The sequence below is a fragment of the Macaca nemestrina genome, chromosome 3 (genome assembly GCF_043159975.1).
Source record: "Macaca nemestrina isolate mMacNem1 chromosome 3, mMacNem.hap1, whole genome shotgun sequence".
Lineage (NCBI taxonomy): Eukaryota > Metazoa > Chordata > Mammalia > Primates > Cercopithecidae > Macaca > Macaca nemestrina.
Window position 1 is genome coordinate 188,717,254 of NC_092127.1, and position 20,626 is coordinate 188,737,879.

General features: G+C 44.6%; 1 protein-coding gene across 10 annotated transcripts in view; it reads left to right on the plus strand.

The window, feature by feature from the left end:
- Positions 1–2,561: 2,561 nt before the first annotated feature.
- Positions 2,562–20,626, plus strand: part of LOC105483926 (serine/threonine kinase 32B) — a 408,729-nt gene continuing 390,664 nt past the window's right edge. For 2 of the 10 annotated variants that reach the window (XM_071093883.1, XM_071093889.1), the window contains exon 1: positions 2,562–2,997. In XM_071093883.1, coding sequence (XP_070949984.1) covers positions 2,946–2,997 — 52 coding nt within the window. In that variant the 5' untranslated portion in view covers positions 2,562–2,945. Of the gene's footprint in view, positions 2,998–3,183; positions 3,208–20,626 lie in introns of those variants that run through there. The other 8 variants (XM_071093886.1, XM_071093884.1, XM_071093890.1 and 5 more) reach the window with 5 other exon arrangements.

Genomic DNA, 20,626 nt, shown 5'->3' on the forward strand with positions numbered 1-20,626 from the left:
GAGCAGAGGAGTGAAGCGGTTGCTGGAGGTCCTAGTATCCTGCAAAGAGTTAGCACAAAGTTGGACATACAGAGAGTTCTCAATACACATGCACACTGTCACTGAACACTGCACTCCAAGACTGATTCCAGCCGTGTGGAACATCTCCCAGCTTCTGCAAAAGGTCCCGCTCTCTAGGCCTGGAGAACTTTGCACCGGCAGCCATCTTTCTTCTTCCTACCCGGTTGATTCCTTGCCCTTCCAGTCTCAGCTCCAGCACCCTCTCTGCCCAGTGCCTTTTTTTTCTTTTCTTTTTTTTTTTTTTTTTGAGACAGAGTCTCACTCTGTCGCCCAGGATGGAGTGCAGTGGCACAATCTCAGCTCACTGCAACCTCCGCCTCCCAGGTTCAAGGGATTCTCCCACCTCAGCCTCCTAAGTAGCTGGGATTACAGGTGCGTGATATCACTGTCATGCATGTCCATGTGAAGAGACCACCAAACAGGCTTTGTGTGAGCAATAAAGCTTTTTAATCACCTCGGTGCAGGCGGGCTGAGTCCGAAAAGAGAGTCAGCGAAGGGAGACAGGGGTGTGGCAGTTTTACAGGATTTGGGTAGGTAACAGAAAATTAAAGTCAAAAGGGTTGTTCTCTGGCAGGCAGGGGCGAGGGTCACAAGGTGCTCAGTTGGGGAGCTTCTGAGCCAGGAGAAGGAATTTCACAAGGTAATGTCATCAGTTAGGGCAGGAACAGACCATTTCCACTTCTTTTGTGATTCCTCAGTTGCTTCAGGCCATGTGGATGTATACGTGCAGGTCACAAGGGATATGATGGCTTAGCTTGGGCTCAGAGGCCTGACAATCACACCCAGCTAAGTTTTGTTTTTTTTTTAAATAGAGATGAGGTTTTTCCATGTTGGTCAGGCTAGTCTCAAACTCTTGACTTCAGGTGATCCACTCGCTTCAGCCTCCCAAAGTGCTGGGATTACAGGTGTGAGCCCCCACGCCCGGCCTAGCACCAATATCAATTCATATATTCCTCATAACAACGTTAGGAAGGGAAAGTACTCTTATTAGCACCATCTGGACTCAGATGAAGAAACTGAGTCCAGAACAGGTTAAGTAATTTCTCCAAGTTAACTGGCTAATGAGGGGCAAAGCAGAATGAAAACTGGGTAGAATGAGCCCAGAGCCCATGCCTGTCCACATTCCTCCCTCTGCTCCTTGAGCCAGGGGCCAGCTCTGTGTTCAGGGCATTGCCTGCTGCACACTGGCCACTCAGTGTATGCTTGTTGGTGGAAAGAAAGGCAATAAATATTTATTCATCATTTATTATATGCCAGGCACTGTTGCCTGCTTTTATAAATATTACCTGATATAATTCTCACAGCCAGCCCAGGGAGTTAATATCAATCAGCCCACTTTGCAGATGAGAACTCCAAGGTGGGACACATTGCCAGGAAATGGTAGAGCCAGCTCTGGGTCATAGTGGGTGGGCCTGCCTCAGAACTTCTCAGTTCTTTCTCATTGCCTTTAGGAGTTTTTTTGTTTTGTTTTGTTTTCTGTTAGGCTCCCCGGCTACCCTCACCCTTCCTCCAAGAAAAAGAAAGAAGGGGAGAGAACTGGAGAGAAAGACCAGGTAGGGGATGGGGACTGGTGGACGAGATAAGACGAAGAGACTCACAAAGAACCCCTGTTTTCTAACAAAGCGCGGACAGTGGTTCCAGGCGCCCAGCAGAGGGCAGGATGTGGCCAAAGATTCCCTGCAGTCTAGAGAGCTGGGCCCGCAGGACTGCAAGGCAGGGGGACCTGCCTGTCCCTCAGGGAGAGTCCTGGGAACCCGCGCTCACCCTACAAGCTTCGGGGCGCATCTGCTGCACGCATTACTTAGGCACCCGCAACTGTGGCGTGTATCTCCCCATCCAGGCTCCCCAGCTCCCGCCGCGGAAGCCCAGGGATTCTGATGCTAGCCTTGCCCCTAAATCGGACGCCGCTGCTGCCCAATTTGGGGGGAATCCCGAGACTCATGCCCTGCCATTCCCAGGGAGAATGGTTTGGGGCAAACTACGGCTGTCTTGGGCCTCAGTTTCCCCATGTACAATGAAGGGGTCAGATTAGTCCCAGAAGGTCTAGATACTTTCATTCATTAAACACTGAGAAAAATCTTAAGAGGAACAGCGTCAGTTGGAGAGCCAGCAGACACTCCATTGCCCGTCCCAATACGAATGGGCAAATACAGCCTAGCGGGGAGTCCTGGGACTCACTTCGCAGCCAGGGCCGACTAACCACAGACCTAAGAGCCCCTTTACTTCTGGACGTCCGTCTACCGCGCTCTAAAATATGAACGATGCTTTCTTACTGCTGGGTTGTTGGAGGCGGATGTGGGATGGTGCTAACAAAGCGCGTAGCCGGGGCCTGGCCATAGTGGGTGCTGACAAACCGCTTACTGCCTGGAGGGACCGAGTTCCCTACCGACGGAGGGCCGAGCAGGGATTCAGATTCCTCTGGGCCGATCCCTTTCTCAGCTCCTTCCGCCCTGCCACCGCCCACTGCGTGCTGCTTTCGCCCGTCCCCTCCTCCCCCGCTCCTTCCCCTCCTTCCCCTCCTTCCGCGCCGCCTCGCGTCTCCCGCCCGCTGTAGCCGGCGAGGAGCGCCGCACGTTGGCCCCGGCGCCAGGAGCTCCCGGGTTCCCGGGCGGGCACCGGAGTACGGACCTGCGAGCGCAGCCCGAGGCGGGGCACGGCAGAGGACGCGGCGGGCGCGGGGTCCCGGCGAGCGCATTCCGAGGGGCGCCCAGGAGAAGGGGAACGCAGTCCCCGCCCCTGCACAGCGCTCGGCCCCCTCGGGCTCCGCGCGCGGCTACAACCTGGACTGGGCGCGCCCCCGGCATCCCGCATCTCTGCGCGCGTCCCACATCCCGCATCCGGCTTCCCAGCGGCCGGGCATGTAGCAGCGGTAGCAACGGCGGAATATGGGCGGGAACCACTCCCACAAGCCCCCAGTGTTTGACGAGAATGAGGAAGGTAAGAGGGCCAGGGGTGCGACTTCCCGCCTCGCGCCGCCCCGCTCGGGCAGGGGCCAGGCATCCCCTCCCTCCACCACACTCGGCCGAGCCCTGCGGGGCACCGCATGCTGCCCGGCGCGGGGACCCAGGCACGGCCACTTCGCCCAGCGAAGGCAGTGTGTGCCCGACCCCGTGCCAGGCGTGGCGCTTCTGCTGAGGCAACTCCTAGGTACCTCGTGCCGTTTAGTGGTCGGGACGGTGCCTTAGCGCGGGACTGGGGAGGCGGCTTCAGAGTTGAACCGGAAACCTGCACTTGGGGGTGTGGAAGGGAGGAGTTGACTTCGGAGACTAGTCTGGATGTTTCTAGGCTCGGGCTCCCCAGGAAACCGAGATTTCTTTGAGAGCCTGAGGCTGACGGAGGTGGCCTGGGGGAGCGGATTGCACCGTGTGTGTGTGTGTGTGTGTGTGTGTGTGTGCGCGCGCCCACGACGCATTTGGTCTCGTGCAAGGGCCTGTTGGATGCAGCTCTCTTCAGTCACCCAGGACAGCCCAGGGAAACTTTGCTAAACTCTGTGGTTCCGTCCTGCTCTGGGCAGCCTCCCTGGCGCAGAAGTGGTGTAGGCTCTCCAACCGCATCTCAACTTCCTGGCTGGGTCCTTGCAGTTCAGGTCCATAGAGCTCAGTATTGGACTAGCAGAACCCTCTTTTCAGTGCAGCGTGTCCCTGGAAAACTTACTTCACCTCTCTGAAACATTAGTCCCCTCATCTATGAAATGTAAGTTATGATACCACTTGCTACTTTATAGGGTTGTTTGAAGCTTAACCACTAGTAATCCACGTGAAAATTGCCTTATAAATGCAAGCAGTACCGAGCTGTGCCGTTATCTGTTAAGAGCCCTCTGCCTCTCAAAGCTGGTTTCCTACTGTGCTGACTCGCCAGTCTCCACTGTGCCCCAGATAAGAGCTGAGACATAGCACTTACTATGTTCCAGCCATGCTAGCACGCAGTGTTCACTCAGTCCTTTTCATGCCCCTTGAGGTGGCTGCCTTAGAAAGGGGGCTGTCCTGGTCACTGCTGGTAAGAAGTAGAGCTGGGCTTGAGGCAGGACAGTCTGCTTTGAAAGCTGTGCCTGTCATCATTACCCAGGGCATTGGCTATGTGCGTACATCATGGATAGCTTCTAGAACTCCCAGGGCTGTCAGTGCTACTCACGTGCCTGCTTGGAGAACCCTTCTCAAAAAGATAGATGAACACAGTCAAGGTTAAGGGAGCACCTGCTGTGTCAGGCCCAAGAGAGCCTTCCTTAAAGGAATTCCTAGGCGAATGGCCCTGAATGACCATCCATGGTGATAAGGGCTTTGAGAAACCAGTGCAGGGTCTTGGGGGCACTGAGAGGCCCCAGCTTTTCCTGGTCTTTAGTCTGGAGCACATGCAGGTAAGGAGCCAGTTTTGGACAGAGGAGAGGTGGGCACAAAGGTGATGGAGGCTCTTGCATGTCGCAATAAGAGTTTGAACACTATGCAGCATCACCCTCAATTGCAGGGGTTTGTGGTTCTAGCCTGGGTCAAAGGTCATGCTTTTGCTAATTTTCCTAGCATCTTTCTCTTTTATTTATAGAGGAAATTTGCCACCCTTATATTGAAAACCGTCTTTGTCTTTTATCCCCAGCTTGAAAATATTCATTGGCAAAATAGTTATCTCTGGTGTAGCCAACCTTTTGATTTTCCTGTTCCTTATTCTATAAGCAGATCGGGCCTAAGGTTAACTGCCTATTTTGGTGCTTGTTAAAATACAAGGTTAGGAGGCCGGGCATGGTGGCTCACGCATGTAATCCCAGCACTTTGGGAGGCTGAGGTGGGCAGATCACCTGAGGTCAGGAGAGGCCTGCCTGACCAACATGGTGAAACCCTGTCTCTACTAAAAATCAAAAATTAGCCGGGCATGTTGGCAGGAACCTGTAATCCCAGCTTCTTGGGAGGCTGAGGCAGGAGAATTCCTTGAACCCGGGGGGCGGAGGTTGTAGTGAACTGAGATCGCACCATTGCACTCTAGCCTGGGCACCAAGAATTAAGCTCTGTCTCAAAAAAAAAAAAAAAAATATATATATATATATAAGGTTAGGGCTCTCCTCATTTTGCCATCTTCCAGCCCAATGAAACGTTAACTTGTTTGATTTTGCCAGTATATCTCTCACACATTTCCTTGTACAGGTAAAACAGTATTACTTGCCACCAACCGACTCATTTATTTAGTAGGCATTTACTGTTCATATTTTCTGCACCCACCCCTGTGCTGGGGACTAGGAATATGAGGAGAATGAAGGCAAGTGTTAACTTGTTAACAAATTGTTAGCAATTTGTTAACAATTTGCTCCCAGCGCAAGTAAACCACCAGGACAACACAGGGTGTGTAAGTGCCCTGACGTGGGTGAGCTCAGGTGATGCTGATATCCTGGAGGAGGGTCCCTAACTCAGAGTGGGGAGGAGGGATCTGAAAAGGCCTCCTCTTTTAGACTGGCATCTTGCAGAAATGGCAGGAGTTACCTGGGGGGAAGAAGTGGCTGATAGAAGGAGGAAGGACGTTTCAGAGGAAGGGAAGAGTATGTGCAAAGGCAGATGGTAAAGAGTAAGCCTGGCTCATGTAGGGGCATTGAGGGAGCTTAGTACTCCTGCACTGTGGAGTATGAAGCTGGAAGGCATAAAAAATGAACCCTGAATGCCTGGCCGGCCTTAAAGGGCCCAGTGGCCATGGTCAGGTGTTTGGACTTGATCTTATAGGCATTTTGGAGTCACTGAAGGGTTTTAAGCAGGGAGTGACATGGTCCAGTGAACAAACAAGCTCTCCCAAACCTAGTCATTGCCTGGTTGAAGGTTGAAGATGTAAACACCTGCCTGACCAGAACAAGTCTGATTTAAATACTTTGAAGCTAAACCACAGCTAAATATTTGCCATTGTGTAATTGTGACAGGACCATCATCCACATTCTTTAGGCTAAAGTTTAATTCATTGTGTGCAAGTGGTCACAGCTGTTCACGCTCACATGATATATAATAAGCAGAGACAGGATCATGCCACAGATTAATTGGCAGTTGCTTTTCTTCAAAGTGTTGCATAAAATAATGGTGGCTTTACTGTGGATGTCGTCTAAGATTTGGTGAAATAGGGCATGTTAGCTGAGCCTCCTCCAGTTGCAAATGATGGAAAAGCAACATTAAGTGCTTTTGTTGTTTTTTAAAAAACAAAAGGTCTCACTCTGTCACTCAGGCTGGAGGGCAGTGGTGGGATCTTAGCTCACTGCAGCCTCAACTTCCCAGGCTCAAGGAGTCCTTCCGTCTCAGTCTCCCAAGTAGCTGGGACAATAGGCTTGTACCATTATGCCTGGCTAATTTTTAATTTTTTTTAAATTTTTTATTTTTAGAGTCAAGGTCTCACTCTGTTGCCCGAGCTGACAAAGTGCTTTTAGGGGAATAAATTGGCTCTGGCCATTTCTTGCCTTCTCCATCATTACCATTCTTGTCCAAGCCGTGGTCATAGCTCTTGTTTGGATTATTATAGTCACCTCCCTAAGTCCTTAAATGGTCTGTCCTTACTCCTGTCACTGTCCCCTCAATGCAGCAGACAGATTGATCCTGTTAAAATATGCCATGGGCCAGATCAGTCCTCTGCTCTGCTCAGTCCACCCTCAAATCCTCCTTCCAGCCCTAGGCACAATTTGCATCATTGAGAAAATAAAAGCTGAAGTCCTTATGGATGCCCACCACGGCTACCCTCTGAGACTGTACCTTCCTCTGTCTCTCCCGGCTCACCTGCCTCCTTCCTGTTTGTCCAACATGCCCTGCATCCTCACACCATAGCCCTGGCACCTGCCCCTCTTGCCCGAGGGCATCTCCCTGACAGTCCACTCTCATTTCCTTCAGGTCTCCAGGAAAATGTTATTGACTCATTAGACCCTCATCGATCACCCTACTTAAAATGTCATTCCAAATCCTTTTCCTTGCTGTATTTTTTTTTTTTTGGTGGCAATTATCACCATCTATCATAATATTTATTTTACTTATTTTCTTGGTTATTGTCTGTTTTTCTCCACTCAGTGCAAGTACCTTAAATCAGGGATCCCCAACCCCTGGGCCACAGACTGGTATCAGTCCGTGGTCTGTAGGAACTGGGCCGTCAGCAGAAGGTGAGTGGCGAGTGAGGGAGCATTAACCCCTGAGTTCTGCCTCCTATCAGATCAGCAGCAGCATTAGGTTCTGGTGGGAGTGCAAATCCTACTGTGAACTGCGCATGTGAGGGATCTAGGTTGTGCACTCCTTACGAGAATCTAACCAGTGCCTGATGATCTCAGGTGGAACGGTTTCGTCCTGAAACTGTCCTCCCTCTGTCCATAGAAAATTTGTCTTCCATGAAACTGATCCCTGGTGCCAAAAAGGTTGAGGACCACTGCCTTCAGTAGAGGGATCTTATGTGATTGTTTCTTCCTAAGGAATTGCAAGCTCCTTGAGGTAGGGGTTTTACATAGTTTATTCACTTCTATATCCCTAAGGCCTAAAATAACACCTGTAACATAACAGATGTCTGGTAATTTTTTGTTGAATAAATGAATGAGTGAATGAATGAAGGTGTCGATCTCATCAGCCAAGGCTGGAACCAGGCTCCCTATAATATCAAGAATCTTCATTCCTGGATTCTGTGCTTTATTCTCAGGCAGACTGTCTCTTCACGGGGCTCCCACAGCCTCCATGTCGATAGCTCCAGAACTCTGAGTATGGAAAAGAGAGTATCTTTCTCGTAGTAGTTGCAGAAAATGTCCCATTTTCTATTGCAGAAAAATAGAGCCTTTGATGGGCTCTAATTGAGCCTTGGGTATTCTTGAATCAGTTACTGTGAGTAGGGAGATTTGAGGCTCTAATCAGCTGGACTGGGTCACATGCCTACTTTTAGATTCAGGCGGTAGCGTCAGCTCCACTTGAGGCATTTGGAATAAGGGTCTATGTGAAGAATTTTCCCAAGGGATATTGGAGTATCAGCGGAAAAAGGGCAAGTGGATGCTGGGCAGGCAGATAGAAAGAAAAAACATTCATCCCCCACACCTGTTGTTATTGTGTTCCTTGGAGCACAGGCTGGGACCCTTTGGCGTATCCTACTTAATCATTTGATTCCACGTCCACCTTTTGCACTAGACTACAACCTCCTAAAGAACAGCACTCAGTTGTTTTCCACCTTTGTATCTGCAAGGCCTAGAATAAGGCCAACGAGGGCATAGAGCGGCCATCTGTTGAATGGAAGATGAAAACAGTCACTTATTGGGGGCCAATTTCTTGCATTCCTTTGGGTTCTGAAGCTGTTGAGAAACAAACTGATTTATTTTCAGTAAAGTCATTGGAGACTATGCCTTGGATTTGAGACCAGAATGGCCTTCCTACTCTTGTCCTTCAATTTTGACCCTGAGACTTGCTTGAGCAGAGAACTGGTTTTTCAGAGTGGACCCTACACTGCCAGTAGCTTGGTGGCTCTTAATCATGGTGCACAGAGAACTCATAAGAAATTCCCAAAAAGAGATAGGACACAGCTAAATGGCAGCCCGTGATGATTTCTGACTGTTGCATATCATGACTCGGGATGTCACCTCTCTTCCCAGTGAGAGAGAAGGCAAAGCTTTTGCCTGCTCCTTTCTAGGTAAGACAAAATTCCTGCTTTGTGGGATCGCAAAGGGGCCTAGAGCTCGGGGGTTGGCTTTTCAACAGTATGAGCTGAAGTGAATAGGTGTTAGGATAGAGGCAGGATTTATGTTGAGTCTTGAGGGAAGGGTTTAAACGCCTCAAGAGATAAAGGATAGTATTTTAGCAGGATCAAACAGCATAATCTGGTGCTGAGCCTAGGCATTTTTCCGGGAGAATGGGAAGAAACAGATATTCTTAGCATTACACCCTTAGCTAAAATCTGGACTTTGAGAAATGGCAGACTGAGATGAAGAAACTGTTCTACAAGGAACGTTGAGGGTCCTAACACCCTAGAAGGATATTCTAGTTTAGAGAACAGTGAGGACACATAGTTTAGGATACCAGAGGAGAATTTCTGGTTAAGGCAGACCTGAATTACCTAAGAAGAGAAAAACAGACTCTGTTAGACTGAGGTCATTCCCTTAGCTGGAGCCAACCAAGGAAAACATGGATGTCAATGTTGTTAGCAGTCCTGGAGTCTTCCTCTTCTCAGTCCTTGATTTTTGTGACCTCCTCGGAGTACCCTTATACATTGAAGATTTTGGCCTCTGCTTCATCTCCCACAAGTGCTCCATCTGTGAAGTCATCAATATAAATATCTCATTCTTTCAAGGCGGGACATTATCCTGTTTGAATGTGGGAACATTATCACTGTTCACCAACATCCTGTTCCCCTGTACTTTCATACACACACACAAAATTATACCTCCTTGTCCCCTTGAAGTTATGTGAGACCATGTGACTTGTTTTGGTCCATTTGAGTAGAGATGATATGTGTCATGTCTTGGAGAAAGTATTGAAGACCTAGTGAGTGTCACTTTATATCACTCTGTCTTGGAGCAACCACAGTGATCTACATGGTGGAACTTATTTCAGTCTGGTTCCCAGAGTGAGAACATGGATCAGAGATCACACTCACTACTAGCCAGCCTGCAGTGAGATATGGCATGAGTGGGACAGACTCTTTTGCCATCTTTTTTTGGTTTTGTTTTGTTGTTTGTTTTTGAGACAGGGTCTCAGTCTGGTGCCCAGCTGGAGTGCAGTGGTGTGATCGTGACTCACTGCAGCCCCAACCTCCCCGGCTCAAGCAGTCCTCCCATGTCAGCCTACAAAGTAGACCACAGGAACGCACTACCATGCCCTGCTGGTTTATTTATTTATTTTTAATTTATTTTATTTATTTATTTTTTGATACAGAGTCTCTCTCTCTCTCTCTGTCTCCCAGGCTGGAGTGCAGTGGCGTGGTAGCAGCTCACTGCAACCTCTGCCTCCCAGGTTCAAGTGATTCTCGTGCCTCAGCCTCTCCAGTACCTGGGATTACAGGGAGGTGCCACCATGCCCAGATAATTTTTGTATTTTTGGTAGAGATGGGGTTTCACCATGTTGGCCAGGCTGGTCTCGAACTCCTGACCTCAGGTAATCTGCCCACTTGGCCTCCCAAAGTTCTGGGATTACAGGCATGAGCCACCATGCCCAGCTGCTAATTGTAGAGCTGGGGTTTTGGGGTTTATGTTGCCCATGCTGATCTTGGATTCCTGTGTGTAAGCAGTCCTCCCACCTCAGCCTACCAAAGTGCTGAGATTACAGGTGTGAGCTACTGCTTTTTGCTATCTTAAGTCACTGAGATTTGGGGCTGCTCATTACCACCGTGTACCCACGCCTATCCTGACTGGTACACCTACCCAAACCAGCCCAACCTCAAGGAGAAAGCATTCGCTATTTTACAATTAAGTATTATATTGGCTGCATTGTTATTGTAGATACCCTTTATCACACTGAAGATGTTTCCTTCTATCCTGATTTGCTGACAGTTTTTATTGGTAATGGCAGTTGAATGTAAACAAATGCCCTTTTCTGCATCTATTGAGACAATATGTGACCTTTCTCCTTTTTCTGATCAGACAAGAATTATACTGATTGATTTGTAAATGTTAAATCAACTTTTCATTCTTGGGGTAAACACCACTTCATCATGATGTGATATATTCTTGGATTTGATTTGCCAATATTTTGTCTATAACTTTTTAATAAGAAGATATTATAAACTTTATGCCAATACATTTGAAGTGGACAAAATAACTACTCTATAAAAACACAACTTGCTGAAAATAATACAGGGGAAATTTAAATATCAGAATAGAACTAAATCTGTAATAAAACTTTCACGTGAAGAAAAGTCTAGGCTCAGATGTCTTCATAGGTAAAGTCTTCCAAACATTAGAAATAATAATAATATTCTACAAACACTATCAGAGAATAGGAAGGAAGAGACATTTTTTAATGACTTTATGAAGTTTTTGTATCAGTGTTATATTGATCTCATTAAAAGAATTAGGAAGTATACCAAACTTTGGGAGAGTTTGTGAAGGACTGTTGTTATTATTATTATTTTGAGACAGAGTTTCGTTCTTGTTGGCCAGGCTGGAGTGCGAAGGTGTGATCTCGGCTCACTGCAACCTCTGTCTTCCGGGTTCAAGTAATTCTCCTGCCTCAGCCTCCCAAGTAGCTGAGATTACAGGCATGTGCCACTATGCCCAGCTATTTTTGTATTTGTAGTAGAGACAGAGTTTCTCCATGTTAGTCAGGCTGGTCTCAAACTCCCAATCTCAGGTGATCCACCTGCCTCCGCCTCCGTAAGTACTGGGATGACAGGTGTGAACCACTGCACCTGGCCAGGACTGTTATTATTGATAAGTTTCAAGTTTATTGACATAACGTTATTCACAATATCATCTTACTATCTTTTCCAGTGTTTGTAGGATCTGTAGTGATATCTCCTTTTTCAATTCTGATTTTGGTAATTTGTGCTTTCTTTTTCACTTTTTTTAATTGGCCTTTCTTGGTTTATCAGTTTTTAAATTTAAAAATAACTTTTGGTTTAATTTTTATTTGTTTTCTTTTTGATTCACTGATTTTTTAAAAATAGTTTTCTCCTGTATACTTTTTGGTTTAATTTACTGTTCTTTTTCTAGGTTTTTGATATAGAGCCTTAGATCATTGATTATATTTACTCACGTATTCTATACTTTATTTTTTATTTCACTTAGGAGTTTCCGATGGAATTAATTTCCTTTGATGAAGTATTCTCTTCATCATTTCTTTTATTGCATGCTTTGTAGTGACAAATTTTCTTACTTTGTACTTGTCTGAAAATGTCTTTATTTAGACCTTACTTATGAGTGATTCTTTTGCCGGTTATCAAATTCTATGTCAGTAGGTTTTTTCTTCAGCATTTTGAATATGTGGTTTTTTGTCTTTTGCCCTCCATTGTTTCTGAGCAAAAGACAGCTGCCAGTTCTATTTTTCCTCCTTTTAAGCTTATACGTTTTTCTTGCCAAACTGCTTTTAAGAGTTTATATTCCCATTCAGAAACCTAACGATGGTGTGCATAGGTATAATGATCTGGCCATCTCTGCTTGTTGTGAGTGCTTCTTGGATTTGTATCTTAGGGGCTTTGTTAGTTTTGGAGGATTTTAATTTTGTCATTTAACATTGGTTGTGACATTTTCCCCTTCTCCTTACATGATCAAACTCAAATTGCAAAGGCATTAGACCTTATCACTATGCCCCATCTGGGTTTGACAATACTTCTGTGTCTTTTGTTCTTTTTTCTCTCCTTGTTTTTAGTCTGAATATTTTCTTCTGTCCTCTTTTTTAGTCACTTCAGGTCTGTCTGCTATTAAGTACAGCCATTAACTTCTTAATATTATTTATTGTGTTTTTTAGTTCTAGAATTATCAGTGGGTTCTCTTTTATGTCTTTCAAATCTCTGCTGAAATTCTCAAAACTTGTCTTTTGTGTCTTAAACGTATTACCCAAGTTCATTTAGAAGGTGTGTTTGGTAACTCCATTATTTAGTAACCCTGTGGGTCTATTTCCATTGTCTGTTGTTTCATTTTAAACCTATCTTGTCCTCTAATTTGCCTTTTTGTAAAAAAATTACATGCTGGGTATTATATAGGAAATAGTATAGAGAGAATTCGAGGCTTTGGACGATACTATATTTCCTAGAAAGATTTTCCTTCGGGTCTTTGCAGGCATCTGTGCTAGAGGTGATAGGAATCATGCGTCATCTTAAATCCTCACAGAGACTCAAATGGTTTGAAGTCCTGTGAGGGCTGGTCTATATTTCACACTTACTGCTAGAATGTAGCTCTGTGGTGTTCTTACCAAAGCCTGGGTGTTTACCAAACCTCCTCCTCTTTGGTAGTTTCCAATGTTCAGTGTTTGTCCCCCGCCTGAAGCCTGCGAGTGCTTCCAAAGTAGCGCCTCACCTTCTTGGAATCTGCTTGCCTGATTGGCAGATTCCACTTGCTGTGCCCATTTCTTTGAATTTTCCTTTCTCCCAGATATTTGTCCTGAAGTTCTTTCTTCCTTTGATAGCTCTATAACTCCTCCAAACAGATTTTTCAAAAGTGTATTTTGTGCAGTTATATGTAGTTTTACTTAGCAGGAAGGTTGACCGAAAATATTCCAGTCCACCAGAAGCAGAGCTCCTCTCCTCAGTATTTATCTGTACACAAGCGCCTTCTGTTTTAAAGATAAGCTCTCCCTAATCCCTGTGCTACCTCAGATCTACTACCTAACTGTCCTCACTCTCATAACAGAGGTTCGTGAAAAAGCAGTCCACACTTGGTGTCTTCACTTTCTTAGTGATAACATATTCCTCACGTCACTACATCTAGCTTTTCCTCATTTGCATTAAGCAGCTCTGACTAGGAGCTTTTTGTTTTTGAAGGCAGCAGGTAACTGTAAGTCGTGTCTTTTTGGGACACAAAAAATGAGCCAACTCATGAACCTCACCATCCAGCGGAAGAAATAGAGCATGTACAGTTCCCCTGAAGCTCCTTGAATGTGCTCTGCTCCCTTTACCGTTTTTGAACTCCTATACAATACAGTGTTTAGTTTGTTTTTTGTTTGTTTGTTTGTTTTTTGAGGCAGAGTCTTGCTCTGTCACCCAGGCTGGAGTGCAGTGGTGCGATCTCGGCTCACTGCAAGCTCCGCCTCCCAGGTTCAGGCCATTCTCCTGCCTCAGCCTCCCGAGTAGCTGGGACTACAGGCGCCCGCCACCACGCCTGGCTAATTTTTTGTATTTTTAGTAGAGACGGGATTTCACTGTGTTAGACAGGATGGTCTCGATCTCCTGATCTCGTGATTCACCTGCCTCGGCCTCCCAAAGTGCTGAGATTACAGCGTGAGCCACCACACCCGGCCAGTTTTTGTTATTTTTGAAATTTATAAAAGTGGTAGCATGTTTAATGTGGTTTTGTATAGTTTGCTGTTTTCACTCAAGATTGCACTTCTAGAATTCATCCATGCTGCTGTGAGTAGCTGCCATCTATTCATTTTCATTACTATTCCATTCAGTTACTGTAGCATAACTCATTTATTTTTTCTTCGGACCCTGATTGTACTGTACTGCTTCTGGTTTTTTACTATTATGAACCATACAGCTGTGAACAATTTTGTGTATGTCTCCTGTTGCACATGTATCAGATTTTCTCTAGGATGAATGCCACAGGAGAGCTGCTAGGTCATAGTATAGTTGTGTGGCCAAATTTTATAAGATGATGGCAAATTGTTTACCAAGGTGATCATATTAATTTATACTCTGACAAGCCATGCGTAGGCATTTCCATTGCTCTACATCAGCACTGTTCTATAGAAATGTGACTCAGTCAACAAATGAGAACCACATATGTCATTTTTAATAATACATTTTATTTAACCGAACATACCCCAAATATTACCTTTCTTTCTTTTTTTTTTTTTTTCCTTGAGAGAGTCTCACTGTGTCACCCAGGCTGGAGTGCAGTGGCGCAGTCTTGCTCACTGCAAGCTCCACCTTCTGGGTTCACGCCATTCTCCTGCCTCATCCTCCCGAGTAGCTGGGACTACAGGTGCCCACCACCACCCCCGGCTAATTTTTGTATTTTTAGTAGAGACGGGGTTTCACCATGTTGGCCAGGCTAGTCTCGAACTCCTGACCTCAAGTGATCCACCTGCCTTGACCAGTGCTGGCCAAATATTATCATTTCATTGTGTAATAAACCTCAACATTGTTGAGATATTTTACATTAGTTTATTCACACTGTGTCTTTGAAATTGAGTGCATATTTTACACTTGCAGCATGTCTTAATCTGGGTTAGCTACATTTAAAGTGTTCCAAAGTCACATGTGGCTATTAGCTAACTTATCAAACAGCATACGTTTATTTTCTTGCCAATATTTACTACTGTTGACTTTTCATATTTGTCAGTTGATTGAGCATGCAGTAGTATTTCATTGTTTTTAATTGCATTTTGTCACTATTGAGGTTGAAGTGTCTTTATATATTAAGTTTCCAGTCATGTTTCTGGTTTTGTGACGTTCCTGTTCATAACTTTGTTATTTTTTAAATTAGAAGTCTGTCTTCTTTGATTGACTTGTAGCTCTTTATACAGTCTACGTGACATTTCCTTGTCAGTTATGTGTTGCAAATATTTTATTCTATTTTGCAATTTCACTTTTCAAGCCCTTTATTGTATCTGTTGACATCATAAATGTCTTCATTTTAATTTAGTAATACCCATTAAACTTTCCTTGTTTATATTTTATGTATAAATATGTATATGCATAAATATGTATATTTATACACAAAATATATATTATGTATAACAATATTATATATGACATATTTATTATATTACATAAAATATATTTATATATTATATATTTATATAATATGATAATATAATTATATATAATATATAAAAATCTATTTCTCCATAAGAAAACCTTCTCCACCTTAAGATTTATGCATATTTTTTATTGATGCAATATTTCCTCTAGTTTTGGTGACATTACTCCCTCCAAAGTTTCCCCCTGCTTTTCTGGCTGTTCCTTCGCCTTCTTTGCAAGGCTGGCTTCCTCTCACTTGCAATGAAGGCTGGAGTTCCTCAAGGTTGAGCAGTTGGACCTCTTAGCTTTCTGTACTATCTCCCTAGGTGATCTTGTCAACCTCTGCCTGTTCAGTCACTCTGTATCAGTCAGGGTGCAGTCAGGACTCAGAACCTATACCAGTTTTCAAAAAGGGAAAATGTAATTCCAAGAACTGTCAACCGATAAAAAGGTTAACTACTAAGTAGAGTCAAAGAGGGCTCTAGGAGGTATAGAAGCAGCAACTTAAGCAAAACACCTAGTTTCTCTAGGGCTGAGGAAGAGTGAACACGTAAAAGAACTCAGAAACTTAGAAGGTGGCCCCCTTCTCCACGAAGTCTGTGATTCAGATGTCTCTGGAGAAGGCATTGTTGCCGGAATAGGCAGCCTATTGGCAATGCCTAACACGAGGCCAGCTGGAAAATGTCTAGAAATGTCTACAGGGTCCAGCTCCGATATCACAAATCTGATTTGGAGCTGAGAGTCAATAAATTAATAACTGTCATATATTTCTATATGACAGTGACTCAGTAATTTTTTTTTTTTTTTTTTTGGAGACAGAGTCTTGCTCTGTTGCCCAGGTTGGAGAGCAGTGGTGTGATCTTGGCTCACTGCAACCTTTGCCTCCTGGTTTCAAGCAATTCTCCTGCCTCAGCCTCCCAAATAGCTGGGATTACAGGCATGCACCACCACACCTATCTAATTCTTGTATTTTTAGTAGTGACGGGGTTTCACTATGTGGGCCAGGCTAGTCTCAAACTCCTGGCCTCAAGTGATCTGCCCACCTCGGCCTCCCAAAGTGCTGGGATTACAGGTGTGAGCCACCATGCCCGGCCAGACTCAATAATTTTTTACCTTAATTCATATTTCTCCTCTGATTTCCAAACTTCCAGTTTCCTATTTATAATTCCATTTGGATATCTCAAAATAATTATTATCTCAAATTCAACATGACTTCACTGAACTAATTTTCTTCCAGAATTTCCTAGTTTTGTGTATAGTGTCATTATCCATTCAGTTACAGAAGCCAACGTCTCAGGTTTTTCCCTTATCCCCCTAAATCCAATTAAGCACCTGGCTATGTCGATTTTATCTCCTGAATAGCTCACAAATCTGCCCGTCTTTCCAGCCACACCAACCTCAATTCAAACATCACGTTTCATGTGGTCTCCCCTGGGCTTCCTGACTGGCCTCCCTGTCTTCTCTTGCACTTTTAGAATATCCCCCACCCAACAGCTAGAAAATAGCTTCAAATCGCAAGTATGATCGTGTCAGTTCCTTGCTTAACATTTTTCAATGGCTTCCATTGCTCTCCGGACAAAGATTATAACCTGTAATACATCCTTCAAAACCCTGTGTAGTCTAAAACCTGCCCAGCTCTCCCACCTCACCGGTGGCAAGCTGTGTTCCCCTTCACTGCGCATGTTCAATTAGTCACTGCACTTAAAGTTTTCAGCCAAATCTCTCGCAGATGACAACTGTCCCATAAATTTAGCTATTTCTTACTCTTATAATCAATGTTGTTATTCATACTCTTCAACCACACAGCCATTCTTTCAGTTTTTAAAAAGTTTACTCCTGCCCCAGGACCTTACTCTGTGTCGTTCTCTCCACCTGAAACACTCTCCATCTTACCCCATTTGACTCGGTCATCTCCCTCTTATCTTTCTTCAAGATGCCTTATCTGCTTCCTAGACTGAGTAATTCCTCCTAGAAGGCCCCCTGAAATTATCGCATGCTCATTCATAGCATTGAACACAGTTGTAATTCTGCATTTACTCTTGTGGCTGTTTCATTAAGTCAGTATATTAGTCTGTTTTCACACTGCTGATAAAGACATACCTGAGACTGGGTAATTATTAACGGAAGAAGCTTAATGGACTCACAGTTCCATGTGGCTGAGAAAACCTCACAATCGTGGTGGAAGGCAAAAGGCACATCTTGCATGGCAGCAGGCAAGAGAGAATGAGAACCAAGTGAAAGGCTTTCCCTTATGAAACATCAGATCTCATGAGACTTATTCCCTACCATGAGAACAGTATGGGGGAACCGCCCTCATGATTCAGTTATCTCCCACTGGGTCCCTCCCACAACACGTGGGAATTATGGGAGCTACAATTCAAGATGAGATTTGGGTGGGGACACAGCCAAACCATATCAGTCAGTCACCCCCACAAGACTGTAATCGCCACAAGACTGGGTCTATGGCTCTTGAGGTGTGTCCTGTGGGCCCCACTGCTTTAGAAAGTGTCTATCATTGTAGCTGCTGGTTCTTGAGTATCAGAAAAGGCTAAGAAAAATCACTGTGTAACCTTATAAAGGTTACAGGTTCCTTCCCAGTATTTAAAGGAGAAAGCCTAGGGAAAGGGAAAATAAAATTATATTTAACAAACACCTACCATGGGCCAAACATTTTTTATACATAACATTATATGATCTTTATTTTTATTTTTATTTCAATAGCTTTAAGGGTACAAGTGTGTATTAGTCCATTCGCACATTACTATAAAGAAATACCTGAGACTGGGTAATTTATAAATAAAAGAGGTCTAATTGGCTCATGGTTCTGCAGGCTGTATAGGAAGCATGATGGCTTCTAGGGAGGCCTCAGGAAACTTAACAATCATGGCGGAAGGCGAAGTGGAAGCAGGCACATCTTCCATGGCTGGAGCAGGAGGATAAGAGAGAGGGAGGAGGTGCCACACATTTTTAAACAACCAGGTCTCATGAGAACTCTATCATGTGAACAGCACCGAGTGGGAAGTCCTCCCTCATGATCCAGTCACCTCCCACCAGATCCCACCTCCAACACTGGGGATTATAATTCAGCATGAGATTTGGGCAGGGACACAAATCCAAACCATATCAAAGTGGATGAATTGTGTAGATTACTTTCAATGGCAAAAACCACAGTAACTTTTGCACCAACCTATACAATTCATCCATTGTAAGTTAACTTTCAATGGCAATAACTTTGCACCAACCTAATATAATGGTGAAGTCTGAAATTTTAGTGCACCAGTCACTGAGGTAGCATACATTGTACCCAATATGTAGTTTTTCATCCTTCACTCCTTTCCCATTCTCCCTCCATCTGAGTCTCATGTTCATTATACCACTCTGGAAGCCTTTGCATACCTGAGCTCCCACTTACAAGTGAGAACATACAACATTTGGTTTTCCACTCCTGAGTTACTTAGAATAATGGCCTCCAGTTCCAGCCAAGTTGCTGTTATCTAATGTTTAGAATAACAGTGTGAGAGAGGTTTTGTTCGCTCCATTTTATACCCGGAGATATTGGGATTTCCAAGAGGTTAACTAAGTTGTCTCAGGTGATGTAATTGTGGTGCTTGGTCTCACTTCTTTCTGTATAACTGAAAAGCTCTTCCCTCAAGTTGGCCTTTCCCAAAACTCAATAATTTGCATCCCACCTGCAGAATTATTATTATTATTTTTTACCATAGCCATGTACTACCTGTACTATTGTTTAATACTTTTCTCTATCTTGACCATGACTTTAATAGAATTTTTTTGCAAGGAAACTTTGTTTCTTTCTACTTTCTACTAAATTGGAGCCAGATTGTGACTACTATAAATGGAAAATGAAATAAAATAAAAATTAAGATGGATGCAAAACAATGATATTCAGTGTAGTAAGATTTTTTTCATTAACATATTCATTATTTGCATAGTTACCTATTGTGTGTGCATATGTATGTGGCAAGAACACGTAAGACCTACTCCCTTAGCAGATTTCCAGTATATAGTATGTTATTATTAACAACAGCCACGATGATATTGTTAACCTTTTGTAAACCTTTAGTTTGTGACTTGTTCCATGGATAATTTTGCAATGGATTTGTAAATGTGTGAATGAGCAGTAGTGCTGCATGGCAGTTGTACAGATGCAGCGTTGGAGCTGTGGAGAGGTCTGCAAGGTATGCCAAGCTTAAGGGTTTGTTTTTAGTTCAAGGTAATGACAGGTTTTTTTTTTCTTTTTTTGTTTTTGGAGACGGAACCTCGCTCTGTCGCCCAGGCTGGAGTGCAGTGGCATGATCTTGGCTCACTGCAAACTCCGCCTCCCAGGTTCACAACGTCAGTTTCTTGAGGGAGTTTGAGGGAGTTTGAGCCCCACACTTTCTTTTCGACACTGGAGTTGCAGCATGTGCTCTTATAGGCAGCTCTCTCTAAACTACGTTCCACCTTCCAGCCCAGCTTAGAGATAGGCTATGGGCCTTGTGCTTATGTGTATCTGTGATGTACCAGGACCCCTGTCCAGGTCCATCATGGAATCTTTCAGCAGGGATGCCCCTGACATAGCGTAGTGGTTAAGAGCACGGACTCTGGAGCTGGATTGCCTGGTGTTGAAAGCTGCCTCCGGCCGGGCGCGGTGGCTCAAGCCTGGAATCCCAGCACTTTGGGAGGCTGAGACGTGCGGATCACGAGGTCAGGAGATCGAGACCATCCTGGCTAACACGGTGAAACCCCGTCTCCACTAAAAAATACAAAAAAACTAGCCGGGCGAGGTGGCGGGCGCCTGTAGTCCCAGCTACTCAGGAGGCTGAGGCAAGAGAATGGCTTGAACCCGGGAGGCGGAGCTTGCAGTGAGCTGAGATCCGGCCACTGCACTCCAGCCTGGGCGACAGAGCGAGACTCCGTCTCAAAAAAAAAAAAAAAAAAAAAAAAAAAAAAAAGGAAAGCTGCCTCTGCTACTTCCTAGCTGAGTGATCTGTGTAAGTTTCTTCACCTCTCTGACCCTCAGTCTCCTCATCTGTAAAATGAGGGTTAAATGGTACTTCATGCATTGGTGGCAGTACTAAATGAGTTAATGCACGTAAAGTGCTTACACAGTCTGGCAGTAATAAATACTATATAAGGTTTATTAAAATTTTATGACTGAAGATTCTATGTGGAGGTCAAAGGCACAGATTTTGGGATCACGCAAGTCTGGGTTCAAATCCTGCCTTTTCTGTGTGTTGGCTATGTCACCTTGGACCAACTACTTATC